Source organism: Meriones unguiculatus, chromosome 3 (assembly GCF_030254825.1).
Source record: "Meriones unguiculatus strain TT.TT164.6M chromosome 3, Bangor_MerUng_6.1, whole genome shotgun sequence".
Lineage (NCBI taxonomy): Eukaryota > Metazoa > Chordata > Mammalia > Rodentia > Muridae > Meriones > Meriones unguiculatus.
The window spans coordinates 184,380,955-184,399,276 of record NC_083351.1 but is presented as its reverse complement, the minus strand read 5'-3'; the positions used below and the strand labels follow the sequence as shown (position 1 = coordinate 184,399,276).

The window sequence follows — 18,322 nt, the reverse complement described above, 5'->3', positions numbered from 1 at the left end:
AACTTTTCAATTTCAAAAGATGAAAATGTATAACCAAAAATTTAGGAACACCTACACATAATAATTTAATAGTAGAGGCAGAACCTGCTGGTTCTTTGGCCAGCTATTTTAAAATGAAATAGATATATTGCAGAGAAGACTACGAAAAAAACCAAAGTGCTTAACAAATAACTAAAGATAGCTATGAAGAGAAAGGTCATGGGAAGTTTAAAGGAAGGTGATGTATTTGTATGGGAAACTTAAAGATGTGGAAAAGGCTCAAAATCCCCAACAGTTTATTCTAAACTTCTCAGAGCACCTCTAGAGCAGCCACAACTTCATAATTGTCAGTACATGGTAGATGAAACTGAGGGAAAAGCAACAAAAATAACTGAAGCTTTTGGAACAATAAGAACAAGAAAATGACTGCCCCATTGCCTCAAATAACTGAAACCTTATTACCAGAAGAAAGTATAGAACTAAATCCATTCAGAAACTGTCAGAAGTGTCACTTATATCAAGAAAAAAGCCTGAAAACTAGAAGAAGGAACATAAAGATGTTTCATACAGAATGAAATTTTAACATGCATAGGAAGAAGTAAGTATTTATTTGAAGTCCCTGTCTCTAAGCCAGTTTCTGAGTACAAGAAAATTGCTTTCCAGGTGCTAAAATGATTTGGGATATGGTTTGGGGACTGTGGTGTTGGTTATAATCTCGGAGAAATCAAGACTGGCTGAAAAGCTTGTAAAATCTGTAGAAAGGGGCTAGAGAGATTGCTCATTATATAAGAGTATTTGATCTATAATTATAACAATCTGGATTTGGATTCCTAGAATACACCACAAAGGCGGTATGGACATGTGCCTGTGACCCTAGATAGGAAAGGCTATGTATTGCTGGGAATTGATGCTCAGTTAGCCCAGATAAAAAGTGGCAAACTCCAAGTTCTTGGCAGACTCTGTTCTCCACGACATGAGCTAGAGAATGATAGAGAAAGGCATGCTGTATCTTCCTCTGCCTGTGCATAAGTCATGATATTTATCTATCTATCTATCTATCTATCTATCTATCTATCTATCTATCTATCTATCATCTATCTATCTATCTATCATCAATCTATCTATCTATCTATCTATCGTCTATCTATCATCTATCTATCTATCTATCATCTATCTATCATCTATCTTCTATCTTTATCTATCATCTATTATCTATCTATCTATTTAATCTATCTAGTCATCCATTTATCTACTTATCTATATCTGAGAAAGGCCTTACTACATAGTCCTAGCTGGCCTGGAACTTGCTAAATAGACAAGGCTGGCCTTGAACTCAAAGATAACTACTGGTAACTGCTGCCAGAGTGCTGGTATTAAAGGCGTATGCCACAATTTCTGGTTTGTCTCTTGCAGTCTTGCCCAAGACAAAATTCTTCCTTAAAACATCATTTTCCTGGTAAATAATACAAGAATAACCATATAAACTTAGTTATGCTCTTTTATGTGCTAAATGGGTTTTCAACATATATGAACCTGTGGTCCTGCCACTTGCCATTTGGCAGGCACCTCGAACTCCTATTTCTCTTTGTGTTTATCCAGGCTGTATGGAATATAAAATCAGGAAATAGTGAGAAATATCTGGAGAAATTATTAATAATATTTGTCTTGGGTGGAAAGATTGTGAGTAGACTGTCTGTCTTCTGAAAGGATATCATATAAAATATAGGAGCAACATGATCTTGGCATTCCAAATAGATCAGTCATATCTGTATGGGGAGAATTGCCATGACCTGGTTGCCAGCCAGCATCAGAATCTCATACCTGCCCTTTTAACTAATTGTCCCACCCCAGAACTCACTTTCTATCCTGTTTCCACTTTGTGACTTAAGAGTTATGACCTTGAGCAAGCCATCTGTACCATCACTGGCCCTCATTTTCTCATTGTTCAAATGGAGTAGCAATGCCAACCTCATCCAGTCATCATAAGGGACAAATGCACTTTATGTTGAGGAAGGAATAAAAAGTAAAAAGTGTTAAGTATTATGTAATATTTTCTGGATGCTCATATTGTTTCATTTCCATCTTAGTAACAGGACAGATCCAGACTGTGCCTCTCTGGAAACTGAGTTCAGCTTTCTATTGCCCAGACATGGCATATGATGATGGCTGGAAAAGACTGAGCATTTTCATGGAACTACATAGAGTAGATTTCCTATTATCGGGTTTCTCAAAATATATCATCACAGACCTAAGTGCCTTCAAATTATAATCTTTTTCTTATGGATTCCAGAAGTCAAGTGTTCATCAAAGATAACTGAGTTTGCTGAAGATGAAGGAGGCATGTGTTGTCTCAGTTCCATGATAACCAAGCCCCAAGTGGGAAAATACCATATTGGAGGTGGGTTGAAATGCATTTGAACATGCTCCTCCCACATTTTGCTACCAGGGATGGCTGAAGTGTTTTAAAAGTTAGTCTCTGGGTTGTTAGTGAGCCCTCCATGAGGCAGGTCTCCAAAATGACAGTATATAGAGCACCTGTGTTCCAGAGAGGCAGGGAAGCTGTGCTGTCTTTCAGATGAACATTGGAGACCTCTCACTCATCCCTCCATAGTAAATGGGTTTCAAGCTCATCACTAAGGTAATTGCAGAGTAAAAGCTGGAACAGGGATTCTAGTTCTGATGTGAGCCAGAGCTGACAACAGCCAGAAGGCAAAAGAGAAAGTAGAATGGGAGATTTTGTAAAAGACTACCTTGGAAAATTCAGTCTTCCCCTGTCTAACACTGAGATGCTTTACAAGACAATATTTTATTTTAATTAATCAATTAGTTAAATTTGACTGAAGAGTTTTGTAATGTTTAAGTCAAAAATTTGATGATAAATTGGGATGTTCATTCTTGAATAATGGGACATATATTCCTGGGATGGTTATATTATAAGTAGAGGTCAAAAAACAAATTGGTTTAAACTGTTGTTATAATAAGAAATCTTTTTCCAAAAATGTATGTAACATCTACTGATTTTATATAGCTAAGTGTTATAATTTATTGGAAGAAAATTATAAGATTCACATCACTAAAAATGAGAAAAGAAACTTAAAGACCTCATCTCTTTAAGGATATAACCTCCTGTAAGATTTCAATGTATTTCTTCAATATCAGTGTACACATATTCATGCTTAAAGTATATATTTTTAAAATATAATTGCTTAGTACTTTTACAGGTTTTACACTTTATTTTATAGCCTTTTAAATATCCAATATTGCATTTTTACTTTCTTTTTTGTCTGATTCATCAATTGAATCATTCATTCATTCATTTCTTTAGAGAAGATTTTTAATTATGGAACACAGGCTTATCTCTTTTTTTAACCCTTCTCCTAAATTCCCCAAAGCATTGTGACAAAAAGGAGTGTGCTCATTGTGACTAGCTTTTTAATTTTCAAATTAAAATGAATTTATCTTTAGGGATGTGCATTTGATTCAGTAGCAGATAATTTATGTAGCATGATTGAGGTCTTGGGTCAAATCACTAGTGTCATAAAATATATGTGTATCTGTTTGTTTTTATTCTATATGTCGTAGAATTAATATCAAGTATCAGCAAGTTGTAAAATTCCTCTTTGTGTTTTTTTTCCCTGTATACTTTTGTGCACATGGAATTTTGCCTGTCAGTAAATATAGATTTATGTTACAGTGTTTTAATGACCTCATGAAATTCTAAAGTCATAATTTTTAATGTAATCTATAAATGTGTGTATTTCTATTTTTATGAAATTATAAAAATCATGTTTAATTGTTTTATTGTAAATATGTTTCACCATAAAGATCCATTTTGAAATTCAGCATGAACAACACAAATGCTGCAGAATCTCCTGGGAATTTATATAAACCATTTTCTGAATCCAGATTTCACTGCTTACCTGTGTCATTCCCTAACTATAAAGCAGAGCTACTCGTGTCTGTCAAGATTTGAGAACTAAGCTAATTTGTAGTTATCTCTGTGTAGTGTGCCGGGCACTACAAATGGAAGATGGCGGTTATTGTCAAAATAACACTAACAGGAAACTAGAGAAATGATTCACTCAGAAAGATACTTGCCCTGCAAGCATGAATTTGATCCCTGAAACCTACCTATGAAGTACTACAGGCGATAGCACACCTGGGGCTCACTGGCTTGCCAGTCTAACTGGAGATCTTCAGGCCAGTGAGAACCCTTCCTCAAAGTAGATAGTTGAAATTCCTGGAGACAAGATCCAAAATAGTCCTTCTTCCATGTGAACGCACAAGTTAGAGTTGTCTTGGTTAGAGTTGTCTGTCAACACAACCTATAGTCACCTGAAAGGGGGAACCTCAATTAAGAATTCTCAAAATCAGGTTGACCATGTCTGTGAGAGATAGCCTGGACTGAGGAATGATGGGGAAGAGTCCTGTCTACATGTGGGTATTGTCATCCCTAGGTAGGTGGGCCTTGTCTGCTTAAGAAAACCAGCTGAGCATCAACTAGTGATTGGGCCTGGAAGCCGAATTACTCCATGGTTTCTGCTTTAGATTCCTGCCTTGAGTTACTGGCCTGACTTCTCTCAACAGTAAAGTATAATCTGAAAGACTCAGAGAATATGAACCTTTTCTTTCCATGAGTTGCAGTTGGTCAGAGCGTTTTATAACAGCAACAAAAACGATAACTAGAACATGAATACACACGCACACACACACACACACACACACATACAAAAATATCAGTAAGAGGGGAACTCATGTGAACATCCATGATTTAGTTCCAGAGCTGGCAGCAATTGCCACCTGTGTGGTTCAGAGAATATGGAAAGTTTTAGTGGTCTCTGTCCTCTACCAATGGCTGCCACTATTTATAATCTTTGCATGGTTGGGGGTCAGATGGGTTTTTGCATTCCTTAGACACATATTTCTCTATCTGGTTCAGTTTGGGGCAATCTTAAAATGCAATATTGCTGTCACCAGCTTGAGGAAGACATGGAGCCTGAATAATTTAACATGTCACAACCATCCATCTTGATAGCAAGTGTGGGAGATGGAGTGTGGAGAGGCTAGAGGCAGGCCTACCAGAATCTGACAGAACAGGTCTTTAGACAGGGCAGCCACAGCAGAGAGGGTCTATTTAAAGAAGAGAAATATGCTACCTCTCATGGACCCAGCAAAGACTGTGTGTTCCCTTGTCATGGCTTTCTCATTGTATGACCTTTGATTGGTTTAGATTTGATGCTCTGTCCCAGAACAAACTTGAGATCAGGCCCCTGTTTTCCCTAGCCATCTATGTCATCACAGAAAAACTCTAAATACTTCTGAATATCTCCATTAGCTTATTAGCAAAATTCACACAAGAATTTCTTCAGAAAGCTTTCCTAAAGCCAAGAATGTCATGCCTACAATATCTTTAATGCCTCCCCAGAAAGATGACTTGAAGAATTCAGGGGTGTTTGTCTGTTTTGTTTGTAGCATTATCTGCAATGACTAGAAGACTGTTTGATAGTGTGATCGCTTAGTAATTAACTTCTAGTTAATTGGTAAATGAACGAGTTGCATTGCTAGCATTATTTAAAGTGAATTCAAGGTCTAGGAGAGCTGAATGGTTCCCCTCTCCATCCCAAGCACCGTGCTGAGAGCCGTTGAAGTCTGCGGGCTTGGACCCCCACTCCTAGTCCCAGCTGCCCCCCTTTTCTTTCCCGCATCTCTTATGCTGCATGTCTGCAATCTTCTAGTGATGTTAGGAAGCAGAGGGCTTATTAAAAAATTTTTCACCAAACTAAAATTTAGTTTTAAATTTTAAACTAAAATTTATATAATATAAAATGAACCATTAATCATTTTAATGTATCCAATTCAGTGACACTTCACACATTTGCAGGGTTGTGTTTCTCTCACCTCTCTGAGTTCCAGGGATACTCATCTCCCCAAACAGAAGCCAGTAATCATTAATAGTCATCCTGTATCCTTGCCTCCCTCTGCACAGACATGGCAAACCCAAGTCTATTTTCTGTCCGTTTAGATTAATCTTCTTTGGTGGTTCGTATAGCATATATCTGACTATGCTTGGTCTTTTATATCCAGCTTCTTTCACTTAGCAAAATGTTGGTGAGGTCTATTTACATGGTTCATTATGTCATCATTTATCATATGTCAGTAATAGTTCAGGCAGCTATATTACATTTTGTTCTTCCATTCATCCATTGACAGACATTTGTTATTACTACCTTGAGATTTATGGAAAATACAGCTATGATGTCCACATACAACTATTTGTTTAAATCAGTTTTCTGTCCTTGTTGTCATATGCCTGGAAGTAGAATTCTTGAGTTATGTAGTAAATGTGTCTAACAGTTTGAGAAAATTCCAAACTACTTTTCATAGCAGCTTTCTTATTTTCATCCCCACTGACATTGTACACACATAAAATTTGCTTTGTTCCATTGTTTTCCTGAAAATCAAACTACCACTATTACTTCATATCAATGGTCTTGGTTTATATTTCCTCAATAAATAATAAAACTGAGCACAATTTTATGAGAACAGGAAGTGTTGAATCAGACCTGCTCTTTATAATCTCCATTGTCTCTTGTCTTATGCAGATTCTGAAGGTTGGATTGTTGGTCACTAAAATTAGAAATCACTATTGCCTCTTTGGCACCCTGTGAGGTGAAGCTGCGTTTTCACATGTAAAGTGACCTGTACAGCACTCCTTGCCCTGTGCATTGTGCCTTGGTGGCTCCATCACTCAGGACAGAGAATCAGGAGCTCCAGGAGTAAGGGCAGAAGCTACCAGTTCTGGCACAAGGATCACCTCTTCTGTTTTTTTTTTTTTTTTTTTTTTTTCCAAGTCCCTGGCTAAGTGGAAAATGGAGAGGAGCCCTTAGTAATTAATGTCTACACCTTAGGGCACTAAATCATCAAATTTCTATCATGACAGCAGCTGTGGGAGCCCTTTATGCCCATTTGAATCACCTCTGAGTCAGTCCATAATTGGCACCTCACCTTTTCACATTATATGGATACTCAATCGCTATCTACCTTGGATAGTTGCCACATTTCTGGGATGTCACTGGGAAGACTGACTATCCCTGCATCAACCTTTCTTTCCTTCTAAGGCAGGCAACTAAAAGTTAAGAAAGTGAGGTGCCCTACTCCAAGCTTTTGGTCACTGTGCCAATTGTTCATAGGCAACATAACACTTTACCCACAATGACCGTGTGACCTGACAGTCAACCATGAATTCAGAGGGATGATGAACCTGGCCCAAGTTCACAGTTAGCGAGGAAGACACAGTATTATAGCTCCTATCTGATGTCAGTAACTTAATTTCCTTCTACTGGCAGACACACCTTTCAAGACCCATGAATTAAAGCAGTACGAAACCAACTATATCCTAAGAACCTTGAGAGCAAAGGTAGTCATTGTTGTTTAATGAAATCTCATCTCTACCTTCTTTCATGTAATTTGCATATAAAGATTAGCAACACATGGGTCCTGTGGCTTATTTGTATTTCCGCTGTGCCCAGGTAATTATTCTTTGTCATAGTATTTGTTGTACAGTGTCTCTATAAATGTGTTCTCCAATGTGGTGAGTACATGAAATACGGGTTATCTATACAGAAATGTGCTGCAAAATGACATGCATATTCAGTTTTAAAGAGTCATTATAAAGAAACACACACAAAAAACCAAAAAACAAAAAGAAAAGAAACACATAAAATATTTCAGGACTTTCATTTAGTTACATATGGATATAACCTATTTATATATTTGTTTAAATATATCCTGAATATTAATTAAATCCAATTATTTTTAACATTTTAGATTTATTTACTTCTTTTATATGTGTGTTCATATTTGCTGAATGCATTCTGTGCATGTTTCTGCATGTCCACAGAGACCAGAATGACACCTTGGATCCACTGGGAATGGAGTCACAGATGGTTCTAAGCTACATTATGGTTGCTGGGAATTAAAGCCTAGTCTTCTAGAAAAACTGCCAGTACTTGTAACATTGAACCATCTCTTCAGTCCCCATCTTTATCTTTAAAAAAAAAAAAATTATTCTTCTCTTATATGTTACATTCCAACCATACTTTCCTCCACTCCTCCCTTTCCCCAATCCCTCACTTGGCCCTCACTTCCTCTCTCCCCTCACTTCCTCTTTACTTCCCCTATGTTTCCCTTCAGTGAAGAGCAGGTGTCCCAGAGATATCATCAGAACACAGCATAACAAGTTACAATGAAACTAAGCACAAATCCTCATATCAAGAGAGGATGAGGCAACACATATGAGGGAAAAAGTCGTAGGAATAGGCAAAATAGTCAGAGGAAGCCCCCACTTTCACCGGTAAGAGTCCTACAAGAATGTCAACATTTAAACTTAGATATGTCATTTACGTTATATTTTTACTAGACAGACTGGGAACAAGCAACCTTGATGAACCTCAGTTTCTACTCTAAAATTAATACTACAGAGGGAAGTGGAAGTCAGTGGAGGTTTGAGGATGAATAACAACTACTATTTTTGTTGGTTCATGAGGCATGGTCTCTGTTCTGAGGCATACTAAAGAATAGATAAATGAGAATATCTTCCTAAGCTTATTAAAGTTGATGGGAGTTACTGTGCAAAACTTAGAGGAGAATCTGGGAGTAGAAAACACGTTTTTATGATAAGATACAGGAAAAGACCTGCTAAGCTGCAATGCTTAGTGTGTGGATTCCTTGCTCACGCACAGACTTCCCCAAGTCCAATCACGAGCATGCGCACACATACACACACTCGCACACACACACCTTCTCTCTGTTATTCTAGTTATGAGAATGGTTTTTGAGATAGGTAGATTCAACTACAACCCCAAGTCCATTTCAAGCTTACATTACACTATTCAGATAAAAAGGGCTCCTAATGCTACCATTGGGATTTCTGTGGACATTAAATGAGGTATTTGTTCTCATATTGTATTGCACATCAGCACAAAGCCTGAAGGAACAGACTTTAGAGCCTCTTCTGAGATTTGAATGGAAGTCTAGTGCTTCTCAACGGTGTGGCCCTGGACATATCACACCACGTAACGTTCCTGTGTCTTCCTGTTTTCATTTTTCTTATTCTATTAGAATTGTCTAGTGACTTTTCTGTCACCTCCACTAGCCTATTCCAGGGAGGGAATTCTCTATGCATCATGTACACTATATAAATTCACTATGGTGATGGCAGAACAGATCATTTGCTTGCCAAAGGCGGAAAGGAGAAGAAAAAATAAAGGACTAAGTAGGAAGGGAGTTAGGAGCCATGGGAGGAAGGGTAGAAAAAAGTTTCTCTGTAATGGCAAAAGTCAGGGCATGGCTCTAAGGGACAGGAGCAGGTCTGGTATTGTCCTGTAGCCTTGCAATATTCCCTTTTCTCTGCTGCTCCTAACATTCCACATATTAGGAAGATGCTCCCCCTGGTCCTTGAGTGAATTGGTCAAATATATTCCTTTCTCTCTGGCTGAGGAATAAGTCCTCCTACTCTCCCACCTACATCTTTCTTCTTTTTGTTTCATCTTTATGACAGTAAAAGTATTTTGATCGCAAATTTTAAAGTCCTGCTGGCCTTGGGCTTTCTGCTGTTCAGCTACTTGTAGAACTCCACAGGGTTCCTAGCAACTCCCTCTGACAGCCTTTTGATGAGATGTTTCATTTGGTAGAACTGGGGTCTCCTACTGCCTCTAAGCCCTGTTCTTATTTTCAGCTGGATTGAGCAAGTGTCCTCTAAGACCACGTCTAATGACGCATGTGGGAGCAAAGATCAGCCTTGAATATTTTCACTCTTGAAAATGCTGTTTGGTTGACAGCGTTGTGGTAGATCACGTCAGTAGCATGCATGAGACCCAAGGTTCCATCCCCAGCAACAAGAAGAAAATGCTGTGTTAAGGAAGGGAACAAGAGAACTGACTGTTTGTCTTTCAATTTATGGTCCATTACACTGAAAGACAGTGTTGCTCCCCTGGCTGAAAAGCCTAGCTTCAATTACCACTCATTCACTTCTCATTCTGAGGCTTAGTTGCCTCATCTGTAAAATAGACATAATGATACCACCCACCTATGAGTTCAATGACTTTGGAAGGAGGTAAGGAATTGTCATTACACCAGACTTGACACTGTGATAATGGACTGCTCATCTGTTTTCAAAGATTTCCTTTGGAGATGTTTCAAGGTGGCTTGTTTTGTTGGGGTTACTGTTGTTGCAAAGAAACACCATAACCAAAAAGCAAGTTTGGGAGGAAAGGTTTGTTTTTGTTTTTTGTTTGTTTTTTGTTTGTTTTTAGGGAGCTTATACTTCTGCATTGTAGCCCATCATTGAAGGAAACCAGGACAGGAACAAACAGGGCAAAACCCTGGAGGCAGAAGCTGATGAAAAGCCATAGAGGAGTGTTGCTTACTGTGTTGCTCCTCAAACTTTGCTCAGTGTTTTCTTATAGCAACCAGTATCACATCAAGGAGAGCACTGGACTGGGCCCTCCCCCATCAGTGACTAATTAAGAAAGTGCCCTACAGGCTTGCCTGCATCTCAGCCTTAGAGAAGCATTTTCTTAACTGAGGTTGCCTCCTCTCAGGTGACTTTAGCATGTATCAGGCTGATACAAAATTATTTGACACAGAGGACAATTTGAATTCTAGAGACCCCATATTTGGAACAAGAATACTAAGCCCTGAAGCTTAACTCTCCAAATTTGCATCTATGACCCTTCAGGCAACTAACTTTGTCCCAGCATGTCCTTGTTTTTGCTATATTATGGTTCTTGTTTAACTTTCAACATAGCTGAGAATTGCCTGAAAGGGTCTTTTCAGTTTAGTAACTGTTTTTATGGGATTCATTGTCTCTGGATGTGTATGTGTGTGATAATCTTGATTGTAAACTGATGCAGTAGTGCTCAGCCCATTGAGGATGGTACCAATCCCTAAGCAGGTGGAGCTAGGCTATAGGAAGAAACTACTGAGCCTGAGCAAGACAGGTTGGGAGAGCAAGCAACGTTCCCCCATGGTTTCTGCTTCAAATTCCTTCTTGGGTTCCTGGCCCAACCCTCCTAAGTGATGGACTGTAATCTGTAGGATGAAACAAACACTTTCTTATCTTAATTGTCAAAGTGTTTGGTCACAGACATGGAAATGAAACTAGAATAATTATCTAGATTGTTAATTACAGCTCCCCAATGAGTATATCCCCATGAGTATTTCATCCTGTCAGGTGTACATTTCTTTGTGCAACATTGCTAGAATGAATCAAGGTACAGTACCATGCTGTGAAGAGTGTCTGCAAGTGTAATGTCATGAGTGAATGGCATTTAAAATCCCTACCCAAGGGAATTACAGAGTAAATCCTTCAGTGAACTGAATAACTTTTCCCTCTAATGTATGCTTTTACTTTTCTTTTCCTCTGGTGGAACTTTCGAATAGGTAATGGGTTACTTGGTGTTTGATTCAAAAGATACAAAAGATTTATAGGGCAGAGTAGCCTCCCTCTTTCTTCATTCTACAGTCACTTAATCCTCCACCTAGAAAAACTACTTTTGCAGGTTTCTTGAGTCTCCCTGGATATAGTCTATTATTTTCACAATTCTTTAAAAACCTCTTCTTTCCCCCTGTCCACCCATATCATGCTCTTGATCTCTGTTCCTCTTGATTCTTCTCAAGGTATAGAATTTCTCAGTGTCTTAATTCCTATCTTTAAAAAAAAATAAAAACACTTAAAAATTCTGAAAAAGTACCAGGCATGATGACAGATGCCTGTAATCACAACACTTGGTAGGCAGAGGAGGAGGATTAAGACTCTAAGGCAAGAATGAGCTATATTAAAAAGACTTCCTCTGCAAAACCTGACGCAACTCACTAGCTCACTCACTAGCAAATAAACAAAATGTAAACAAATGCAAAACTCAAAAAATAATAATTCCTGTCCTCCTCCCTCTAGAGTCACTGTTCTGGGCACTGTTCTTTCTAGTCTTTTTTCATTAGACCTTTAGTAGTCAACTGTTTGTGAACTACTGTCCTTTTCCCTGCATTTTCCTCTGAATCCATCTCAGCAGCCATCCTCATATTCATCCCTCGTTCCCGTCCACACTCTACATGTCCCTATCTCGTCCTGTACCTGTTCTTCTGGGTCATCATAGACCCCTAGCTGCTCACTCAGCCTGGCATACAGTCCACTACCAGGGCACCCAGAGTATCCTAATTCACATGTGTGATTGACTATCTCTGTCTCTCTGTCTCTCTCTCTCTCTCTCTCTCTCTCTGACCTTCAGTGACAGTTAAAGAAAAGGACCCACCTCATATGCCCTCGAGGAGTGTGTCCTGAGCACCTCAGTCCTAGTCAGTCCTGGGTTAGATATTGCCTGCATTTGCTTACCTCCCCATCCTCAAGGAGAATTCACAAGGTGGCTCCTGGAAACTTTTTTTCTAATGCCAAAGCCCCATATATCCTTCAAACTACACCTTAAATTTTCACTCCTCCATAAAGCTTTCTTAGATCCTCCATGTTAAAATGAATTACTCTACCCCATATTGCTAGCATCTCGTTGAGTGGAAAACATAAGCCATGAATTAGGTTTAAGGCTCCTTAGGATCCATTTTTCCTTCTGACTAGCATATGATGTCCTGGCTGGTATGGTCCAGGCAGCATTTATCTTTGTGTCTCTGTGTCTGGCTTTGAGCCTGGCATATTCCAAGCCCTTGGTTGAAATGTATGTAAAATTAAGTTGCCGAGATATTTTTTTAGCATTAGCTCATCATTTATAGCAATACTGTTTTTTCATTATTTAGTACTCACTGTGGACCTCCCTTTTTTATATGTCATACTTCTTTCTAATCTTCAAAGCAAATCCTCAATGTTAAGAGTTACTGCTCTTGTTTTAGAAACAGCTGAGAGCTCATAAAGGTAAGGTGGTACCTCAAGGTCACATACCTTGGAAGCTGCTGAACTATGGTGAGAACCCAGATCTGCCTCACTGCCAATCTCAACTACTGCCATTAATCATGCAGACTCCTGGGTCATCGGGGATGAGCAGGAGAAGCCTGAGGATAAGGCTGTGGGTCTTCAGGATGGCTGAGGAGTTTAACAAGCTTCTAGAGTCCTGCAAGAGTGACTGATTGATGGTGCTTCTCTGCAGGGGGAATCAGCTTTGGAAGAGCCAAAGGGACATCAGGCTCAGAAGCAGATGACGAAACACAGCTGACATTCTACACAGAGCAGTACCGCAGCCGGCGACGCAGCAAAGGTAATCCAGTCACTGGGAAGGTTCCAGAACTGCTATGTGTACTTACAAAGTCCGGGGAACATACTGCATGATACATGGCAGATGTAAATCTGTTTCAACACTGAGCATCCCAGGACTGATCACACCGCCGGCTTTCAATCTTTCCTTTTCTATTCCATTCCTTGGTTATTTCCTTCCCTAGATCATCCCCCACAATAAGTACAGACAACTTCTCTTAAAGTATGCATATTGCAATTTCAGTATAGGAAATGAAATAACTAATCATATTGAAAGAAAACTAGTGTTAAAAATAAATCGTGTTTAGGTTAAATGTGTGTAGGGTAATCTGTATCATGGGTGCAGGACAGTTCTTAACATGGGAAGGACAGTTCTTAACATGGGAAGGACAGTTCTTAACATGGGAAGGACAGTTCTTAACATGGGAAGGACAGTTCTTAACATGGGAAGGACAGTTCTTAACATGGGAAGGACAGTTCTTAACATGGGCTACCAATTAAATTTTGCACTTCTTAGCAGCAGAAGTTTAAAGATAATATTATCAAGTGAAAAATACATAGGTTCTGTGGGATAGAATTAAATATTTGTCCATACTATATTTTTCTGGATCTGAAAGTTCTGCAGTTGGTTGCTGACAAGAAGGCATTGTGAGAACTACTAAAGGGTCCCTTCAGCATTTATTCATGACAAGTCAATGTAAGTGATATCAAAATGCTGGCGCAAGAATCATTACAGGGCTACACCTGCAGGTGAAGTCCCTACTGCTCTTATGATTCAATAGGATATACTATATATATTTTAGAAGGGCATATATAAAAGCAGTTCCTCATCTCTGAGCATTACCTAAGGCCAGGAAATTAGCAAATGTAAAGTGGTGTTTGCATAAGAGATTCTGGGGTGTAAACATATTAACTTCTAAGAGCTGGTACAGGTTACCAAGCTTTGACCATTCAATGAAAAGAGGGTCCCATCTTACAGAGGAAGGCATGTCTGTCAGCTTCCATTGACTGTCATTATGAGAACTATGGTTAATCATTAATACTGGTTGATTATGGATATGTCAGAATTTCTGCCCTCTACCACCTTTGCACAGAAGAGAGGTGAAGAGTTGCCTGGGGCAGGAACATTTGTTCATGATGGACTTTTCATACCAATGGCATGAATCATATACCTCTGGGGACATTTTACCCTTAAGCAAGTTATTTACATTCCTTCATCTGTAGAATGGGTCTTGAAATGGCTCTAACTGCCATTTGGAGTTGGCTATTGATTTCTATCGCATTATATAAAAAGCCATCACAGTGCTTCCTGTAAGGGTAAAATGGAGGTGGGTGTTATTAATGTCACTTCAGCTTTCCTTGCTTCGATTCTACTCTCCCGACCCTTGGTACCTATCATGAAAAAGGCTCCATATGGAAGTATTTCCATTGACATATTCCCTAGGAGGAATTTTCAGCTTCTACAGCCTTAAAATAAGAGATCCTTTTTTTCCTCAGTTTATGCTCTAAAGTGACTTTCAGGGATCAATTGTACAGCAGATTTAGAAGTTCGTGATCGATGGTTCCTGACATGTCTTCTCCCTCCCCCAATCCCACAGCCAAAATTAGAACCAGAGAACGGTGGGTTTCCTCAGCAGGACTGGGCTATTTACAGCTAAGTGGGAAGGCATCCATCATGGAGCATGCACCCTATAAATTGGAGTTAAACTTAAAAAATAAAAGTAAAAGCAGGCAACCAGTCTTGAGATAAGAAACTTGGCCCACTGCCTCTAGGCACTCTAGAAGGCCTGGCTGTGCTTTCGGAAAGTGAGAGCAACAAGGCTGTGACTCCTCTCCCTCCTGCCCTCGCCCTGCTTGACAAAGCCATTGCCTTCTTCTCTTCTTCCACTTATTTCCCACTGATAGCACGATCTTCTTTCTTCAGTCTGGTTTCTGCTGCACATTATTCTTCCTTTTCGGGATCCTATATTTCCTTGATATCTGCCCTTTTATTTTATCTGTTTCTTTTTTCTATTGTCCCTCTGTCTCTAATTACTGCCACATTCTCTTGCATCTTTTCTTTTGCCCTCTTCTCATAATCCCTTCTTTTTCCTCTTCTATGCTTTCTACTCTTTACTAGTGCCATTTCCTAGTCAGTCTTTCTTTTTGTTCTCCGTACCTTGCATGTATACTACAAACAGCTCTACAGCCGCAACCACATGAAGACAAAACCAAGTAAATGTTTAAAAATCCTTATCCATGTGGAGGATATACTATATGAAAATGTGAAGCTATTTAATGATGAAGAACAGCAAGGAAAAAAAAAGATACGTTAAGGGAGAGAACCAAATAAGGAAAGAAATTCCTGTTAGACCCTGAGTGTACTTCCTTCCCTTTGTGCTGGGTCACAAATGGGTGACTCTGCCCTTGGCATTGCTTTGTTGATAGTGCACGTGACCTTGCTGAAGCTGTCACTCATGCCAGTGTTCCCAGTGCTGCTTCTGCTGATCTGTTTGTTGTCGTGGCAAGGGCTCTGCTCAGCCATGTGAACTTAGATCCACTGTCTCAGGGGCCACAGCGGCCTCTTTGCTCCTCTCAGGCTAAGTAAATGAGGTGACGAGTTTGAAGCACTTGCCATCTTGTAGGGGGAATAGATGGTATAAATGTGAACCAAGAGATGTCTGAAAGTCCTCGGGACCGCCAGGACGATAGGACACAGCACTAAGAGCATGAGTTCTGAACACCCTGAGTTTGAATTCCGGCCCAGACACTTACTAATGCCATATTAAACATCTGTCTTGGACATCACTGTGCATTCATTTTCTGAACTATAAAATGAGGATATAAGAATAGAAGAATGTTCTAAAGATTAAAATTGATTGCTATCTATAAAAAATTTAGGCAGATGTTAGCGTGGAGTAAGGACATTGAAACAGAGCTATATTACCAAGAAAAGACCACTGGACCCGGTATGTGTCTAGGGATTATGACAATCTCACATCTGCTGGCAAATCACTCTTAGGTATTAGTTTAGACCCACTTGCCCAGGCTGGAACATGAAACAGTAAAAGGGAGGGCAGGAGCTGGTCAAAGCCAATCCTGGAGCTCCCTGTTCTCTGTTCTATGCAGCAGAGAGTCCATCCTTTTTTAAATGGGCTTTCTTCAGGCTCTGTCTAGTTTGAACCCATAACCCAAGGTCTTCCCATTTACTGTTTCTCAAGAGTGTATGCCAGGACATAGGGATAGAGTCAGTCACCTGGGTTGACTATGTTCCTCACTTTCTCTTCCCCGATATTCTAGTATTCTTCCTCTCACTGTGACTGCCATCTGAGCTCCGCCTCAGTAAATGTAGTGAGTCAGCAGTTCCCTGTGGTCTATCCAGCTGTATGTGAGCCAGTCTGGCTTAGTGGGAAAAGCTGAAGTATAAGGAACTCAAGAAGAAATAGATAAAAATACCAGGAAAGGCATATCTCTGTGCTGTAGGAAACAGCCCTCTTGTAGCATTTGGGATTCCATATTAACTCACTGTGTCCTCTTCATATCCATCTAAAAATAAAGCTGGTGCTGCCTTTTCCAAATCAAGAAGAATGTGGCATTTGACTATTGCCATCTTAGAAGTTCCCAGAAACAGAAAGAGGGAGAGGGAGATAGAGAGGGAGAGGGAGAGATTTTCTGGAACTATTGGAGGACAACAGGACCAGTGAGTTCTAGTTTATGAGGACTGTGGAAGAGGAGCTGGGGATTTAGAGAGGGGCAGGGAGGATATGAGGGTGAGGATTGGGAGGGAATGAAGAAGGGGGCTACAGCTGGGATACAAAGTGAATAAACTATAATTAATATAAAAAATAAAAAATTGGAAACAAAAGGAGCAACTGTCTACAGTGGTAGAACACCTGAATATTAATGTTGAAATTTGGACTCTTTGACCATGTGTTCTTTTAACAAGTTGGTATATAAGCCATTCTAGGTGGATGTACTGAGGACTGAATCTTCATGATAGAACAATATACACATGAGGCTGAAGTCTGAAGGAGGATCAGGAAGTAAGAGGAGAGAGAATATTTACAATAGGTCAAACAGGTACATAGTTCTCTCTGTTAAGATTTCTCATGAGAGACATAGAATTGGTGTTTGATTTAGGCAGTCCTGACTATAAGTTTGGATGCCAATTCATTTCTCTGAAATTGGGTGGGTTTTAACATTGGAACCCTTCTCTATATGAAATCAAACTATTAAGCTGTCCCTCAGTTGAGGAATGGATACAGAAATTGTGGTACATTGACATAGTGGAATACTACTCAGCAATTAAAAACAAGGAAATCATGAAATTTGCAGGCAAATGGTGGGATCTTGAAAAGATAATCCTGAGTGAGGTACCAGAAGCAGAAAGACAGACACAATATATACTCACTTATAAGTGGATATTAGTCATATTATATAGGATAATCATGCTAAAATTTGTAAAGAAGCTAAAGAAGCTAAACAAGAAGGAGGATCCAGGGTAAGATGATCAATCCTCACTTAGAAAGACAAATGGGATGGACATTGGAAGTAGGAGAAAATAAGGAACAGGACAGGAGCTTACCACAGAGGGCATCTGAAAGATTCTACCTAGCAGTGTATCAAAGCAGATGATGAGCTTCATAACGAAACCTTGGCCAGAGTGGAGAGAATAATATGAAAGAAGGGGGAGTAAAAAAGACCTGGAGAGGACAGGAGCTCCACAAGAACCAAATATATCTGGGCACAGGGGTCTTTTCTGAGACTGATTCTCCAACCAAGGGCCATGTATGGATATAACCTAGAATCCCTGCTCTGACATAGCCCATGGTAGCTCAGTATCCAAGTGGTTACCCTAGTAAGGGGAACAGGGACTGTCTCTGACATGAACTCAGTTGGCTCTTTCACCCCCCCTCTCCTTCTCCAAGGGAGGAGTAGTCTTGCTAGGCTACAGAGTAGGACATTGCAGCCAGTCCTAATGAGACCTGATAGGCTAGGGTCAGAAGAAAGGGGAGGGGGACCTTCCTTCTCAGTGGACTTAGAGAGGGGCAGGGAAGGAGGATGGGATTGGGAGGGAATGAGGGAGGGGGCTACAGTTGGGATACAAAG

At 39.7% G+C, this 18,322-nt stretch overlaps 1 protein-coding gene across 4 annotated transcripts in view; it reads left to right on the top strand.

Annotated features, from left to right (window-relative positions):
* Astn2 (astrotactin 2) overlaps positions 1 to 18,322 on the top strand; it is a 995,804-nt gene that overhangs the window by 326,842 nt on the left and 650,640 nt on the right. For all 4 annotated transcript variants that reach the window (XM_060381206.1, XM_060381207.1, XM_060381208.1 and 1 more), the window contains one exon: positions 13,131 to 13,238. In XM_060381206.1, coding sequence (XP_060237189.1) covers positions 13,131 to 13,238 — 108 coding nt within the window. The remainder of the gene's footprint in view (positions 1 to 13,130; positions 13,239 to 18,322) is intronic.